At 36.3% G+C, this 15792-nt stretch overlaps 1 protein-coding gene across 1 annotated transcript in view; it reads right to left on the bottom strand.

Annotated features, from left to right (window-relative positions):
* Positions 1-1885: 1885 nt before the first annotated feature.
* LOC131033251 (BTB/POZ domain-containing protein At5g60050) overlaps positions 1886-15792 on the bottom strand; it is a 48516-nt gene continuing 34609 nt past the window's right edge. Inside the window, exon 3 of the mRNA XM_057964422.2 lies at positions 1886-2591. Coding sequence (XP_057820405.2) covers positions 2313-2591 — 279 coding nt within the window. The 3' untranslated portion in view covers positions 1886-2312. The remainder of the gene's footprint in view (positions 2592-15792) is intronic.

Here is a 15792-nt window from a genome sequence, read left to right as displayed (position 1 = left end):
TTCTCCCAACCTTCAAGCTTCAAGCTCCATGGATTTGCAAAACCTTCACTCCTAAGAAAGGAAATGAGTTACATATCAATTTATTTCAATAACAATCTGAACATACCCAATTCATCCACAACCCTTCATTATAAAGACTCCCAGACTCCCATCAGCCTTCTAGAAAATAGACCTACATTTAGTGCTTGAGGTTGAAATGAACATAATTACAATTATATTTTATTTTAATACTTTTAACTAAATTCATTAATATTAAATTATCTTTTTGAAATAATATTTATTTTTAAACAACTTAATAAATTTAATTGATGTCACTTCATCAAAATTGAAGACATTACATATTCAACCATAATATTTATGGTTTTCAATATTTCCACAACAATTAATAAAACATTTATACTTTCATCACTATTAGATCACATACAATAACTCCTGACTTGTGATAAATAGCTTTCAACTCACAAGGTTCCAATGTGAGAGCTTTAGACATTTAATGTGAAAATGAACGAAGATTCGTTCACCCCCTCATTATAAAGGGGAGTGATGATTTAAAAATGTCAAATAGATTATAGAGAAGCAAGCTGTCCAACTATTTGTGCAAAACATCAATTTTTGGAGTAAAGATGAAAAATTATAGAGAAGCCAAAAGTGAGCTCCCTCAAGAAATGGTAGTTCAACTTGTTTCAAACCATGTAACATCGATAATGACAAACAATTAAAAGGGTCAAAAGGCGAAAGAATATAGAATTAGAGTAAAATCCTTCATGTTTGCAATTGCTCAAAGCGCATACTTTCATACCAACCCATAGATGAATGTGTAATTTCAGCTGACTAGGAGAGGAGCACCAATTACCATCCTTGTTCTAATTACGTTCACTCCTTGCTAAACCAATCCCCCAATTACTAACTTTATAGAAACCTAAAAAAATGATAACTAGAAAGTTCATTAATAAATTTCACATGCATCAATAGCCTCCCACTTTACCTCCAAAAGTTAGAATTTTTGGACTTTAATTGGAGGAGTACTGCAGCTTTATTGGTACCCATAGTGCACGACTACTAGGGCATTTGTGCATAAGTATTGGTCATTTTTGAGGTAGTGCACGGTTATTGGGATATCTTTAAGTAGGTATAAGTTTAACACTTTGAAATGACCACTTTTTTACTCTTGCATGCACAACGGATCCCACAGTGTGTGTTACCCAGAAACCAGAACACTTTTTGACTCTTACATGCATAACGGATCTCACAGTGTGTGTTATAAATACCTAGAAACCAGAACAATAACTATAAGCGGTTAAGTGCATACAGAGAACCAAAAAAAAATCAAAATCCGATGTACCGTTGGAGATTTGTGGGTGCACACAGTTAGCTATAACCGCTACTGGTACACTTCCCCTTCTGTCAATGATGCCAAGTAAAACATATTGAGGCACAGCCTTTATTTGTGCCCAAAGTATTTGATGAATAAGATTCAAGGTTAGTATAAGCCCTGCAGAATATTCTGCATGTATTCTGGAAATATTCTTTTGTGGGGGAGAATAAAAGTCCCGATGCTTTTGCAGCCCGTAGACATTGGGTGCATGAATCGTCAAATTCCTTTGGTTAGTGCCAAGGACTGGGATATACTGCTAAAATGGCCAACAGCAAAAACATCTGCACAAATGAATGATAGAACCTGAAAATTCTAAAAAATCGCACTGCCTTATTATGAATAATATAGCTTTAGATAGAAATAAAAAACTCTAAGATATGCAACAAATCTCATGATTTGTATTAACGGGAACTCCAGCTATGTAAAAGATGATGCAGAACTTTATGAGGCCACTTAAAGCACATTCTGTGAATGAGTCACACAGTCACTGTCGAAGTCAGAGAGGAAAAATACATAATTAACAGATATTCACATTTAAAATAAAAGTCAAAGACCACAGTGAATTAAATACAAAGTTACATGAGTTGTGTAACTCAATCCATCTGCTCATCAGATAATTGAAAATGGATGGTGAATTGAAATATTTACCAAAAGTCCAAAATGACCTTTGCACGCTTCATACAAAAATATACATACAGTGTCCCTCGCATTGAATTTCAATTTTTTTATCTAATAAATGAGCACTGTGGGAGAAGATCATATATTTTATTCTGCTCACATAGAATCAAAACTTTCCCTCTTAAATTCTACAACCTTCCTTCGGTGCATGCAACCAGTCCTGAGCAAACAAAGAGAATAAAACCTCACAGTAACCATGAAGCCACTCAAGTGTTCCACGCTTTTGTTCTGCATTACTCCCTTGCTTTAGTTACAAAGCTTAATCATCGCTGAAAAGATATGGAGCATGGCTTGCCCTTCTGAACCAAGTATTAAAAGCAGATACCAAATGAGTACAATCATCCACATTACGAGTAGCCAAATTAAGGCACTGCTGTAACAACACCTGAGCATCAAGCATTGGTAACGTAGAAATTATTTGAAGAAAGACATCTTCCAACTCCTGATAAAGTAATTTCTGGCTTGATGGAATTGGAGAAACATTGTCTTTGCAGGCAATAACCACCGGAAGCCAGTCCTTGACAAGCTTCATCCTAACCTACAAAAGTGTGATCATGTATTCATCAATTGCATTGTCCATGACAAAAAGCAATCAAATAGGAAAGCACAAATGCAAAATTTAGAAGCAAAAATAGAGTTGGACATTAGATGATAGAAGCTTAAAAAACTCAATAGCTTGTTAATATTTTATGAGAATCAATTAGTAATTTTTTGCAGATTGAGAGAACATGGAGACATTGAATATAAAGCATTCCTCTAAGAATGCACATAAGGTTCTCCATTATATTTTCAATTTCTCAAGCAATGATAGTTCACAAGCAAGATGTCGTGGCCTACTTCTTTAATAAAGAAGCAAGGCCCTCTCAAGTCTCAGAAGAGCTTCATTAAAAAGGGATAAAGTACAAGATTGGCAACTAAGCAAGAAGCAAAACCAATTCATTGGATACATCCAGGCCTAGATAAGATATACATCAATAGAATCATCTTTTTTGGATCAAAACAGACTTCTGTTCATCAAACATTCCTGTGCTCTCTAAAGTTCAGCAACAATCAAATGGCAGCTCAATTTTATGTTTTGCCCTCAAAATAAAGTTTCTCGCTGGTAGCATTGGTGGGTTCATTTTACACACTGTCAAATATCCAAAAGCATTTCCCTTAGTTCAAGGGACATCACTATAAGAAACCTGATTACAACATCAATGATTTTCTTAAGAGGCATGCAATTGAGGAAGTGGTTACAGAACATATACTGGTTCAATTGTTCATTGGACATCCAAAGCCCAAACAGCAATAGAAGATAAAGGCCTCAGATGCTTTTGTTAACTCCCAATAAATACTATTCATGATTGAAACAATACAGATTTAGAGTGCACCGCAACTACCACATTCCTTAAGGTGAACAAAAAGGGCTTTCCATTTCGTAGTTTAAACATCTGTGTAAGAGTTTCAAAAGAAAAAACTTTGCACCTTTACAGCCCAATCGCTAGTTCCATAGTGATTAGAAAATATTGCAAAGTAGAAACAAGTAACAGCCTTCAAACAATTCTATACGGTATTCTTACTGCACCACATATCAACACAAAAGATTAGGGAAGATCAAAAAAAGTTACCCAAAAATAATATAGCCAAATCAATAGGTGTGTGTTTATATCTTTCCCTGCCATTTTGGCTCTTTTGCCTCTTTTAAGATTTTGCATGAAGCGAAAAAGGCTATGTAATTTTTGTTGGACAAACGTTTAACAAATTATTTTCCATTGAACGAGAATTAAAACTCAGAATCATATGAACTTTTGCAGAAATCAGAAACAAATTTGTTGTACAAAGATCTACAACAGCCATCTAGGGTATATTATAAAAAATCATCATTTGAAAATGTTATAAAAACCCTAGTGAATCCCACTACAAAGAATCAAAATATCCTAGAAGAGTTTTTTCATATTGAAAATGAAATTTTAAAGTGAACAGCTAAAGTTTTTCCTCATACCAATTGTTTTGCAATCGATTGACTAAATTTCTATATTGGAAATATAGCTTTTAAGGTGATTCGATGTATATATGAATTTTAAACAAAATGTTGAAATGGGCCATGTATAGAGAATAAGCATAGCCTCTAATAAATTGGGAGATTAGGGCATAAATTTTTATATACAATAACTTGATAGTGATAAATCAGAATTAAAATTTCTATCTTGAGGCAACTTTATTTCAAGTTTAGAGAAAATCTATCAAATATGGATCAACCTGATGATTCTAAGCAACCTAATAATAGCCAAATTTGGTAGACAGAAATTTGAAAAATAGCAAGATGGCGACATATAGCCACTAAAAAATTCCTTGCAGCCAACAAAAACAAAAATCGCTCCAGAATAGCAACAGGACTATTCCGCGGAAACTTGAAAATTTTACAACAGCACTTGGAGATTGAAAACCTGAAAATCTGCTCCTGCTTGTTTCACTCTAGAACAGTGATAACCCTAGCAACGGCAATGGCAAATACTTTCTCATCTCCAACAGAACATCTGCCACACAGCTTAATTACATCTGATACTTTGATAGGAAATGTTGTCAACACAAGAAATAGCATCCAAAGGATTGCTGTAATGTTGTCAACATAAGAAATAGCATTCAAAGGATTGATGTATAGAGTGAAAATGACAGAAATAAAGCAAAATGAGCCTGCATGGATGAGTAATAACAAGCAGTGTAGTGTCTTCTCTTTGTTGAGACTGCGGTGAGCATGGTCTGAGTCAGCTTGCATGATAATGAACAGGATCTAGTAAATCATAAGTGACTAGCCAAAGAATATTGTACTCCTACCTCCCCTAACAGTAATCTCTATGAATTATATTAAAGCTGAGAATTTCACACCTCTACATGGTATTTAGCACAATTAACAGTTAGTGTACAAATTTTATCCTCATCTAAGGAGTATGATTCAGTAGATCTATGGTTGCTAGCTCACTTACCTCCATTGAAGAGGAGAATTTGTTGATTTATTTTCTGCACTGGTACCTTCTTTTCTGAATTTCTGTCGGTGAATATAAATTAGATTATATCTTCGGCCATCTTTCTTCTCAAATTCTATTGTATGTCTTAACCTTACAGTTTTCTTCTTTTGATTTGGATCCCATACTTATTTTGGGGATTGTGCTCAATTTCCAAGGAAATTTACCCTGAACATTGAAGCAAACCCAGGTTACTTCTAGTTTTCAAACAGTAGACTTAAATTTTTATTTGCCTGGTTTTATAACACCTAGGCAACTTTCTATCCAATAATTTATTTTGCAGGTTTTATAACACTAATTGTGACCATCAAAGGACCTTCCAAGAAGAGTTGGATATGGTTTGGTGTGGCTAGTTTTTCTAACGAACTACTAGAATCCCCCTTAATGCTACCCCATACTAAAAACAAAATCAAAAGGTAACCAGATATGTCTAGCAGATTTCAAACATCCAACAATAGGTTCTTGCATAGATGGCAGGTTTGCTGAGTACTCACTAACTTTTTTCACACCAAGTAGCTGCAAGAAATACTCGCCAGAAACTCAGCAAGTCTAATGAAAAAACTCATGGGCAATGTCCAAAAAGCACGTCGGGTCAAAAACAGACCCAAAACTACCAAAAGAGCTCAAAAAACATGATTTTGCTCGACAAAACCTCCAACGCCCCTCCCACTTTGAACACAGCATTCACAACACTCTTGCATCTACGACCTAAAAGGATTTTTTGGCAAATTTGAAGCATGGAACAGTTGCTTTTTTGTTTTTTTTCTTACATTTTGGATGCAGAATCCAGCATTTAGATTAGAACATATTCATCATTTGCTAAAACTAAGTAGTATTTTTGCATTTAAATTCCAAAAAATTGGAATCATCACCATTTTTTTATCATTTTAATTTTTTCCTATTTTTTTAATGAACTCACTGTTTTATGCATACACAACTTTATTTTTTCATTTTAACCTTTTTTTTTCGGAATAAAATGTTTAGAATCTTTAGATTATAATAAATTTTTACTTTAAACTACTTCTATACTATTTTTAGCTATGCTCCCAAGGGACACACACATCCCCTAACTTTCCCCCCCCCGGAAACATTTTGGGGACTCGGGGACACCTTTATTGTCAAAAATTAGAAAACGTCCCTGAGACATCAAAAAAAATGGCAGGGTATGTTTGGGGACAGCTAACCATCCCCAAGACGGCCAAGGGATGTCCAAGCGTCCCCCATTTGTCCCAACGATGGTCAGTTGTCCCCTAAACATACCCAGGGACAATTTTATGTAGTTTTAAAAAAAAAAAAAAAAAACCTTACAACCTTTCAATGCTGTTTGGTTTATGACATGTCCACTACAATTTACAAAAAAAAAAAAAAAAAGTTTTTCCCCATGAAGTTCTGAGTGGTTGTGAAAGTGCTGCCCCTTGACCCCGTTGGTGGAGTTGCCCCCAAAACCCCATCAAACTATAAGTCTAACCAACTATAAGACCAATGATGAATCATAATAAAATCCGCAAAATACACATCCCCTGTTGCAAATCTCTAAATCTTCCAAGTCAAAAGCCAAAATCCAGGATTATCTTGTTTCATAAAATGGGCAACTTGTTTAGTATACAAGGACTTCCATAAACAAAGTTGGAATGCTCTATTAATTATATTTTTGAATAAGAATATAATTGTAGTTAAGTCATAATTGCCATGAAATGTCGTTTTCATAATGCAAAAATGTATTTGCAAAGACAACTCAAAAAAATCACATTTAAGGTCAAATTTGAACATAAACAATTATTGTTTTACTTAACCATTCCTCTTTGTTAATGAGTTTGACAAAAAAAAATGCAGTCTTGAAGGCTTTAGATTCTTAGAAAAATATGAACTCATTCTCATATGTATAGATAACCATGTTATCAATTTGGGTACGGATACGGATTCGCAACTACAACCAAAAAAAATTCCTTGGGTATGGGTATGCCCATACATACATACATACATACATATAAAATTATAAGTAATAAATTTAAAATAAGTAATAGAATAATAATACTAATATGTTTCAATATTTAATAAAGTTAAACACAAAACAAAATAAATAATAATATATGTTTAAACATTTAATTTAAAATATTATTAATATATAATAATATAAATTATGAAAATATTATAATATTAGTTTAATTTAAATATTTTAAAATATTGAATTTTAACATATTGAATAAAAAAATATCAAATTGAATGAGGTTTAAAACATAAATTATAAATAAATTGAATTTTATTTGAAAAAGGAAAAATAAAAATAAAAACAAAAAAACTTAGTCGAAGCATTAAAAATTTAAAACAAAATATAGCTGCATCAATTGCAGTTGGAGGAAGAGGGTCGGCACGCCATAGACGGAGGAGGCAAAGGAAGAGGGTCACCATGCCATGGGCGGACGACAGACAAAGGAAGGCAAAAAAAAATTCCCTACCAAATCAACAACTTGGTGCACCCTGGATGAACTGGGGGCGATCCCGGCTCCCATTCTGAGCCTCAGATGAAGATATATAAAGATCATAATTCCTATTCAATTACCCATGCTCACAAAGGTTCTATAATGTCTACAATGAATGCTTTATCAATGTTATCATGCGAATATTTGAAATTTCTTTATATTTTTTAGGTTTTATTATTCTTTGATAGTTGTCCCTTGTTGTCCCCTAAAAAATGGCCAAAAAGTATCCTTGTACCAAAAACACGTCCTATCATCTCCTATCGTCCCCGTCCCAAAACTTGGGGGAGCATAGATTTTTAGTAATTTATGTCGAATTTAAGTTCATTTTTTTGTATTTAAAAAATAAAATGTTGTGCTTTCACTTTGTACATATAGGCTAAATACATCATATAATGGAAAATAGAGAATGGGTTCAAGCTCAGGCTCCACCCAATCAATGCCACGGCTGGTTACAAGCACTTGCCTTGCTGGAGCTAGAGACCCTACCTGAAAATATGTCGTATAAGAACTGATACCTAGGACAATTGTTTGCATGAGATGCACAAACTAATCATGATAGCATAAATCGTCTCAAATACCATCTTGCAAGCATTACTCATTGTGATGCCAAACCTTGTGTCAACACCACTGAAGCGATAAAAAGAGAGATGAATGCCCACCTTGCATTGACAAAAGACAAAAAAATGCAAAGGGAGAAGACAAGAGCAGCCATAGCAACATCCATTGCTAGTGGTCATGCTCCTCAAGTGCAACTAGAATTAGATGTAAGATACAACATGCCAAGGCATATTGGGCTCTCTTTACGGTCCACAAATCCAAAGCACATTGGCCTCCACTTCATCAATTCAAGTATAGTGCCAATACCTACACCTACACGCACACTACATAGTTTTTTTGTGCCCAAAAACACACCTAGAGCACAACCATCATTGGAAGCTACATGGTGGAATGGTGAGGTGCATGAACAAGCAAATATGGCATGTGCTAATTTTTGGTACTTCAACAACATTCCTTTCACTATGGTGAGTAGTCCTTATTGGGAGAATTTGGTGACTACCTTGATGGCTGCAAGAAAAGGCTACTAGGCACCTTCTCATAAAGACTTACGTGGGAGGTTGATTAATTTATGCTAATTTATACTTACAATACTTTATGTTGAATTTTACGCTAAATTTATGTTATCAGTTTATAGTATAATTTATGTTGAATTTAGGCTTTTTTTTGTGTTTAAAAAAAATTTTTTTGTACTTTCACTTTGTATGTGTAGTTTGCTCACTAATGCAACCAAAAAGGCAAGGCTACTAGTGGAAGAACAAAAGAAGCAATAGAAAAAGTATGGCTGCACTATTATTTCAAATGGGTGAATGATGGAAAAAGTCAGTTACCCTACAATTTTTTGCGTTGTCAACTATGACTTGTACAACATTTTTGAGGCCCACCATTTTGATGGATTCTATGAGGATATTGGCAATGAAAATTGCATTTTCTGTTTGCCCCTCAAGATCCAATGCCTACAAATACATTGCCCCTCTAAGTGATACTTTAATGACATTGATTAGGGGTCTATTTTGCAATCTTTCCGTCCATTACAAATGATGGACACACCTATTTTGGGCCATGTATCCTTGATTGCTCGCAATGATGCCTCTATATTAAAGCTTTCTCCTTCGCCAATAAGGTGGTTTACACCTTTTCATACCCAAGACTAAAATAATCAGCAATTGCATTGACAATGGCCATCACCATATCCCGTCAATATGGTGATCTAACAAGGTTGGAAAGAAATCTATTGCCATAAATGCAACAAGAAATGGTCCCATTTGCAACTTCTCCTATTTCATTCTTGAAGGCCCTTTGCAATTGGCCTCTTTATGCAAAAGATTCTCTTCTCAAGAAGATGGTGGCAACGACATGAAAGAATGTGGGCCAGCTGATTGTGATAAGTCACTGGGAGGTTCTGTTGTGACCTTTTCACACATCGCCCCATTGAAAACAGCGACCCCCTCTTTCCTGCTTTCTGCGTTGGTTAGTTTAGGGTTTTGGCAACATAGTGGGCAATTTTGAGTTCTCATGCCCGAGTCTCGGATTTTTTATCATGCCTAATTGTCGTTTAGGATTTTTTGAAGTTATAGGATCAAGTGCGTAAAGTTGAGATTTTAAATGATCCTAATTTTGTCCGAGTGTAGACCTTTTGAGCGTTAACGTGTTTTGAACGTCCTTGTCGGTGATTTTTAACTGCTGAGGTATTTTAAGGTCTTTTGGAGTTGTTTTCTCACTCCTATAAAATTATTGATTTTGCACTTTATCCCGATAGGTTTCATTTTGTTTCACTCAAATTTTGGTAAATTTGCCCAAGTCCCGACGCATTTTATTGAAATTTTAAGTGTCCAGATGATTTTGAGTGGTTAAACTGTTAAATTCTGGATGAAAATCCATGTTCTAAGGGTCAAAATGTCAAAATTCCAGACTGAAGATGCTTTTCCCCCCATATTCCTGATGACCCATGATTTTCCCCCACTCAAAATCTTGACTGTTAGTGGATTTCCACTGGATTCCTGATGGACCTAATTTTTCCCCCATTCATTATCCAGACGTGGAGCGATTTTCCACCAAAATGCTCAAAATTTGACTAAGTGTGGGAATTTTTCCTGACAACCCACGATTTTCCACCAGGACTACGAATGACTTTAATGAGGACAAAAATGATGATTCCTGATGCCTATCAATTTTTCACCAGGACATTTATGACGAGATTTCATGGATTTTAATGCGGATAATGATTCTAGACCTTAGGCCAATTTCCATTAGGGATGAATTTAATGATTTTGGGTCCGGATAACTGTCCAGACTGGGGTCAATTTTCCCCCAAGGTGACTTTTTGAGCTAAGTGACGTAATTTAGTCTGGATTATGACTCCAAACTTGGATCGATTTTCCCCTGGAGGCATTTTTTGCAGAGTTTGATGAAATTTTGTTAGGATTTTTATCCTAATAGGGGTCGAATTTCCCCTAATTGGCATTTTTAATTATTTTTATTGGGATTTTTATCCCAGTTAAAATCGATTTCCCCCTTAGTGGTCATTTTTTATCTAAATTTCAAAACTTTTAATAAAGTGACCCAAAATTTAATTGTTTTTACAAACGTTGATGATTATTTAAAAAATAAAAACAATTAATAAATTATTTGCAATGAGCATTTAATGAATTTCACCTTCTAGAAGCAAATCGTCCCTAGGCAAGTATAAGTAACAAATGTTTTATCCCACATTGCTTGTGTGGTGAAGACTCAAGGTGAAAACAAGTTTAAAGGAAGGTGGACAGCAACATAATATTATTATATTTGCCAAGTGTGTTTCAAACTTAGGCGATTTTTTTCCTCCAGCTGGCGAATTTGTTCAAGTGTCAAGTTGACACCATTGGGCTGAAGATTATTCTCATTGTGCATTTTTATTCATTCCCAGCCCTAGGCGATTTTCCTTGGCTGCCATTGGAGGGTGCTGAAGCTTCATTTTCAGACTTTGGCAATTTTGCTAGAGGTGGCGCCATTTTGTAGAAAGGCGATTTTTGTTGGAGGGTCATTTCCCTCCATTTTGGGGTGATTTTCTTCACCATTTGTGACGCCTTAGCCAGGAGATTGCTGATCGACATTTTCAGACCTGATATTTTCCTTCATTACTGAGATTTCTTACTTCCATTGCTAGCTGGAACTTCATTTTCAGACTTGTATTTTCATTTCCAGCTAAATTCCACCTAACGCGATTTTGTCTAAGGGCTGATTGGAGGTGTTCTCAGTCACTTTTCAGAGCTTCTAAGTGCTGTTGCAGGTCTGAGACGCCATTGTTGCAGGCTGTCCTCAGAAAATTCACCATTTCCAGCCACTTACCTACCTTGGTGATTTTGCTTGGAGCTCATTCCTTTGACTTTTCGTGATCATTTTCAGGGTTTTTTGTCACTTTGCAAGGTGCTGGTAAATCTGAAACCACCATTTTCAGACTTGTCCTCAGAAAAATTTATTTTACCAGCCACACATTTATGACCGGAATTGATTGTTTTCACCATGGGAAAGTAGTTTTTCATCATAATTTTGCATAACAAGTGATTGCAACATGATTTTAAGGACTGATTTATAGAATTGCAGGTTGTCTTCAGACTTGCTAGCAACCATTGTTGGATTTTGGAAAGGTGTCCTCATACAACTTTTGTGTAAAAACACTACTTTTCACTCCTTTCCTAATCCGGTATACTCCTTTGCACTCTAATTTGGATAAAATTTCTAAGTATAAGGAGGTGTCTTCAGACTTTGCTAAGTCTGAAAATTTATGATTTTAATGAGCTCCATAAGGGTTTCATACCCTAGCCTTGTCATTTCATTGAGAATGTGGATAAAGTTCCTGATTTCCATCTCTAAATTTGTTTAAATCATTAGAAAATCAGAACTTGTTATCAGGATATATTTTCCAAAGTGTCTAACTTCCAGCTTCGTATAGGTACAATGTCGAAGTCGGGGATTAGCATGCGGAGGGAACAACAGAAGATAGTTGAGAGGGGATTCTATCCAGAATCCAAGATGTCATCCAGATGGAAGGAGATTACAGACACGAACATGCATTTCCTGAACATGGGCCAAATGTGGTAGCGGATGTTCAGAATTGGAAGCCAGATTTTTTTCCCAGCTTATGTGAACATTATGCAGAGTGGTATTTAACAGGCTACTGGATTTCCACAGTCCATACAGTGTAGCAAGCTAATCCTAGAGGGTGCACGATGTTATGATCCTCTCTCCCGAATGATCAAGACTCCTAAGCGTGCCATCATTGCCTACCTTGTTGAGGATGCGATTGCTAAGGTGTTTGGAATTCCACGTGGAGCAGACATGAAAGATAGAACCAAGGATAAATATGAAGAAAGATATAAGAAGAAGATGGATGCATGCAAGACCGTAGTGAACAAGGAATGGATGATCGAACCTAGGTCTCATCATTCCAAGGCTCCCAAGACACTCGTGTGCACAGATTTCAAAGATGAATATAGTGATTTACTATTTCTGCTTAACCGAGTGATGGGGATGCCACAGGGTGCAATATATGATGGATGGATGTTCTATTTCATCCAGGATTGTCTAAAAGGAACATTGATTGATTGGTCAAAAACCATAAGTGACAATATGGATTTTCAACTGAGGAATGTGGAGAGATCCGGGTCATTCGCCATGACTTCCTATTTGGTGTACCTGCTTGCACGATTTGTTACCTACAAAGGATTGATATGCAGAGATGAAGTCAGTAATGGACAAGGACAGTTCAGGAGTTATGAATGTTATCCACAGCTGAACATGTATCAAATTAAAGATTATAAGAGAGTGAATGATGCATTCACTATGTACATAACACGAATGTTGCAAGGCGGATCCACCGGAGGTTGTCCAAGGAGGCAACAGAGCTGATAGAGAAATATGGATCATGGTACATACAGTTTCCCACTTTCACATACCCAAGGATTCATGGATTTCAATCCGAACCTTACAGGCTTCCTAGGTATCCTATAGACAAAATGATATTATTGGAGGTGGTGAGACAGCTTCTGGAGTTTGATTCTATCTAGAAGGATAAACATAGAACGGGCATGTCATTTCCTATTTCCGTAGGAAAAACATTGGAGCTTTGCCAATCCGTCACAGCAGCTAGCACAGCAGTTGAAGAACTTGCATTCTATCGATTTGCAACATATAAGAAAAGAGAAAGGTTTGATCCGGATAAGAAAGTTGGAAGGATCAGGGGAGATAGGTTCATCCACAAGGTAGACATAGAAGATTATTGGGCCAACCTAAAGGAGGAGCAAGCCGTGAAAGAAGAATGTGGTCCAGAATGTCAGTGAATTTCATGAGGAAGTGTGGACTTTTCCTCGTTCCTGATCAAATATTAGATGACAAGGATCATACGCATCCACAGTATGAGAATGAAATAAAAAAGGCTATTTTATTGCCTAATTGGTCAGAACAAGAAGTGACAGATTTGAACGTATTGATGACAGAGCTCTTGAGTTTCTCCTGAGGATGGGTAGACCATCAGATGAACAGGTTAGTTGACATGGGTGTTACCTTCACTTATGAAAGGATGAAACCGGAGGAATCCGCTTCCGAGGATGATCAAAGGACTATCAGTGATATCAAGATTCATGCGGATGAGGAGAGTCAAACTCCCAAGCAAAGAAAGAACACACCAGGAGAAGTCAAGGCTAGAGGGAAGAAGATTGAGGAGGTAAAGAAGAAGAAACAAAAGACTATCATTCCTTCACCTCCTTTAGCGTCTCATCAATCAAGGAAGTTGAAGTGCCAAAACAGAACAAAGAGGCTAAGCAATGTTCCAACACAGTGATATTACCAAAGAATGTTCAAGATTTACATACCACAGCTACATCTGCTCCACCTAATGAGGATGATGATCAACCGAGATCCCCTACTATCCTTTTGGAGGTTAGTTTGGGAAAGAATGTATACGATTTGACCATAGATGATCCTGATGATGACGATGATGTCATCTCAACATTGAGAGAGCTTGATCGAGAGATATGTCTCGATGATGGTATGGAGATGGCCGCTATTCCTAATTGGCTGATGAAGAGTATGGAGAAAAGTAAGAAGATGGTAGAGGCACAGCCTATTGATGACATTGATGACTACTTAGCTGGGAGCAACAAGGAGAAAGAACCTAAGAGAGCTGAGATTTTGTCACACGTAGCTAGAGATGAGACAGGAATGCGGATTGCGTAGGTGGCTATTCCTATTGGAGATGTGACAACGGACATTGCTACTCCTATGGATTTCCAGATTACTTCAGTTGCCCTTGGTCGTACAACAAAAGAGTAGGAATTCCAGGAGGTTGGTGATACTCTAAAGGCAATTAGTGCGAGATTGGATAGAGAGATAGAGAAGAGAGAGAAGTATGAAGATGAGAATATCAGACTTAGAGAGTACATTGCAAGGATAAGGCGTGAGAATCCCACCCTTATTTCCCCTATTGCAATTGATCATGGACTACATTCACATTATGAGGCAATGAGAGATACACTCTCGGAGGTGGAGAAATGGATTGAAAATACAAAGAGACAGGCAGATGATTTCGTTACTCAGTTTGTCCAGGCTTTTGACAGGACAACACGGATTATGTTTGGGATACAGTATTTGGAGGGAGTTTGGGAGAAATTTCGACCTATTCAGGAGAAGACTATTCCACGCCTCAGAGCTTTGAAGAAGATTCCTATGTCCACATTGATCAGAGAGAATATTGTGCATAATGGAGATAGATACGATTTCCATGGTTGGTATTGTTCATTAGCCATGAAGAAATCAACTTATGAGAGCGCACAAAGAATTGTGCAGAGATGGAAGGATCAATTCATGATATTCAGTCGAAGATCCTTGCCTCAATTGAGGAGTTATTGGGAGTTGATGTCAGTGAAGCCAGTGGTTTACACTTAGCAGAATTGAGAGACAAAATGAAGTTCATTTATTTCAATCAATTGGACTCTTTGAAGAAGAGTCAAATAGATGACTTGGTCTCTTTGTTGATTCATGTTCACAATTCACAGAAGCTCATGCCAGATTGGGAGAACACCTTGGATTGTTGCTCGGATGCGTTGGACGTGATTGATTTACAGCAAGATACCTTACCCAACATTTCTATGGAGGAGTTAGATTATGTATTAGCTAGATTCTTGGATTATGTTGTGAGAGAAAGAGATGGACGGAATCTTCTAGAAGATTCGCTATTTGATGACTAGGTATCTTTCTATTGGGCCATATGTTGGTGGCTCCACTTTCTATGTAAACTCTAATTAGGGCAACTCTAGGGCTATGTTGGCATGATCTTGGCCCTTGATTTTGATTTAATCTTGGCCATCCATTTTGTCTGAGACTCTATATATACCTCATTTCCTCTCATTTGTAAGAGAGAAAATTTTGAGAATTGTTGGTAGATGCTGTAGATTTGAATATAAATCATTGTTTGACTTGATGGTGATTTTTGTTTAGGTGTTGTCTTGCATTCAAGGTTCTCAATTCCTCCAAGTTAGATTAGAATTTAGATTAGAATTTAGATTAGAATTTGCTTTCATGTTTGTAAGATTGGATGAAAGAATTGTTGAATGTATTTGTGTGGAATCTATTAATCCATACCACTAGCCTCTTGTTGGTTATAAGTGCGTCGTGCGTGGTCAACTGGAAATTTATACAAGCTTAACTTTGATTATTATACATC

The sequence above is a fragment of the Cryptomeria japonica genome, chromosome 6, assembly GCF_030272615.1.
Source record: "Cryptomeria japonica chromosome 6, Sugi_1.0, whole genome shotgun sequence".
Taxonomy (NCBI): domain Eukaryota; kingdom Viridiplantae; phylum Streptophyta; class Pinopsida; order Cupressales; family Cupressaceae; genus Cryptomeria; species Cryptomeria japonica.
This window is presented reverse-complemented; position numbering and strand designations above follow the sequence as displayed.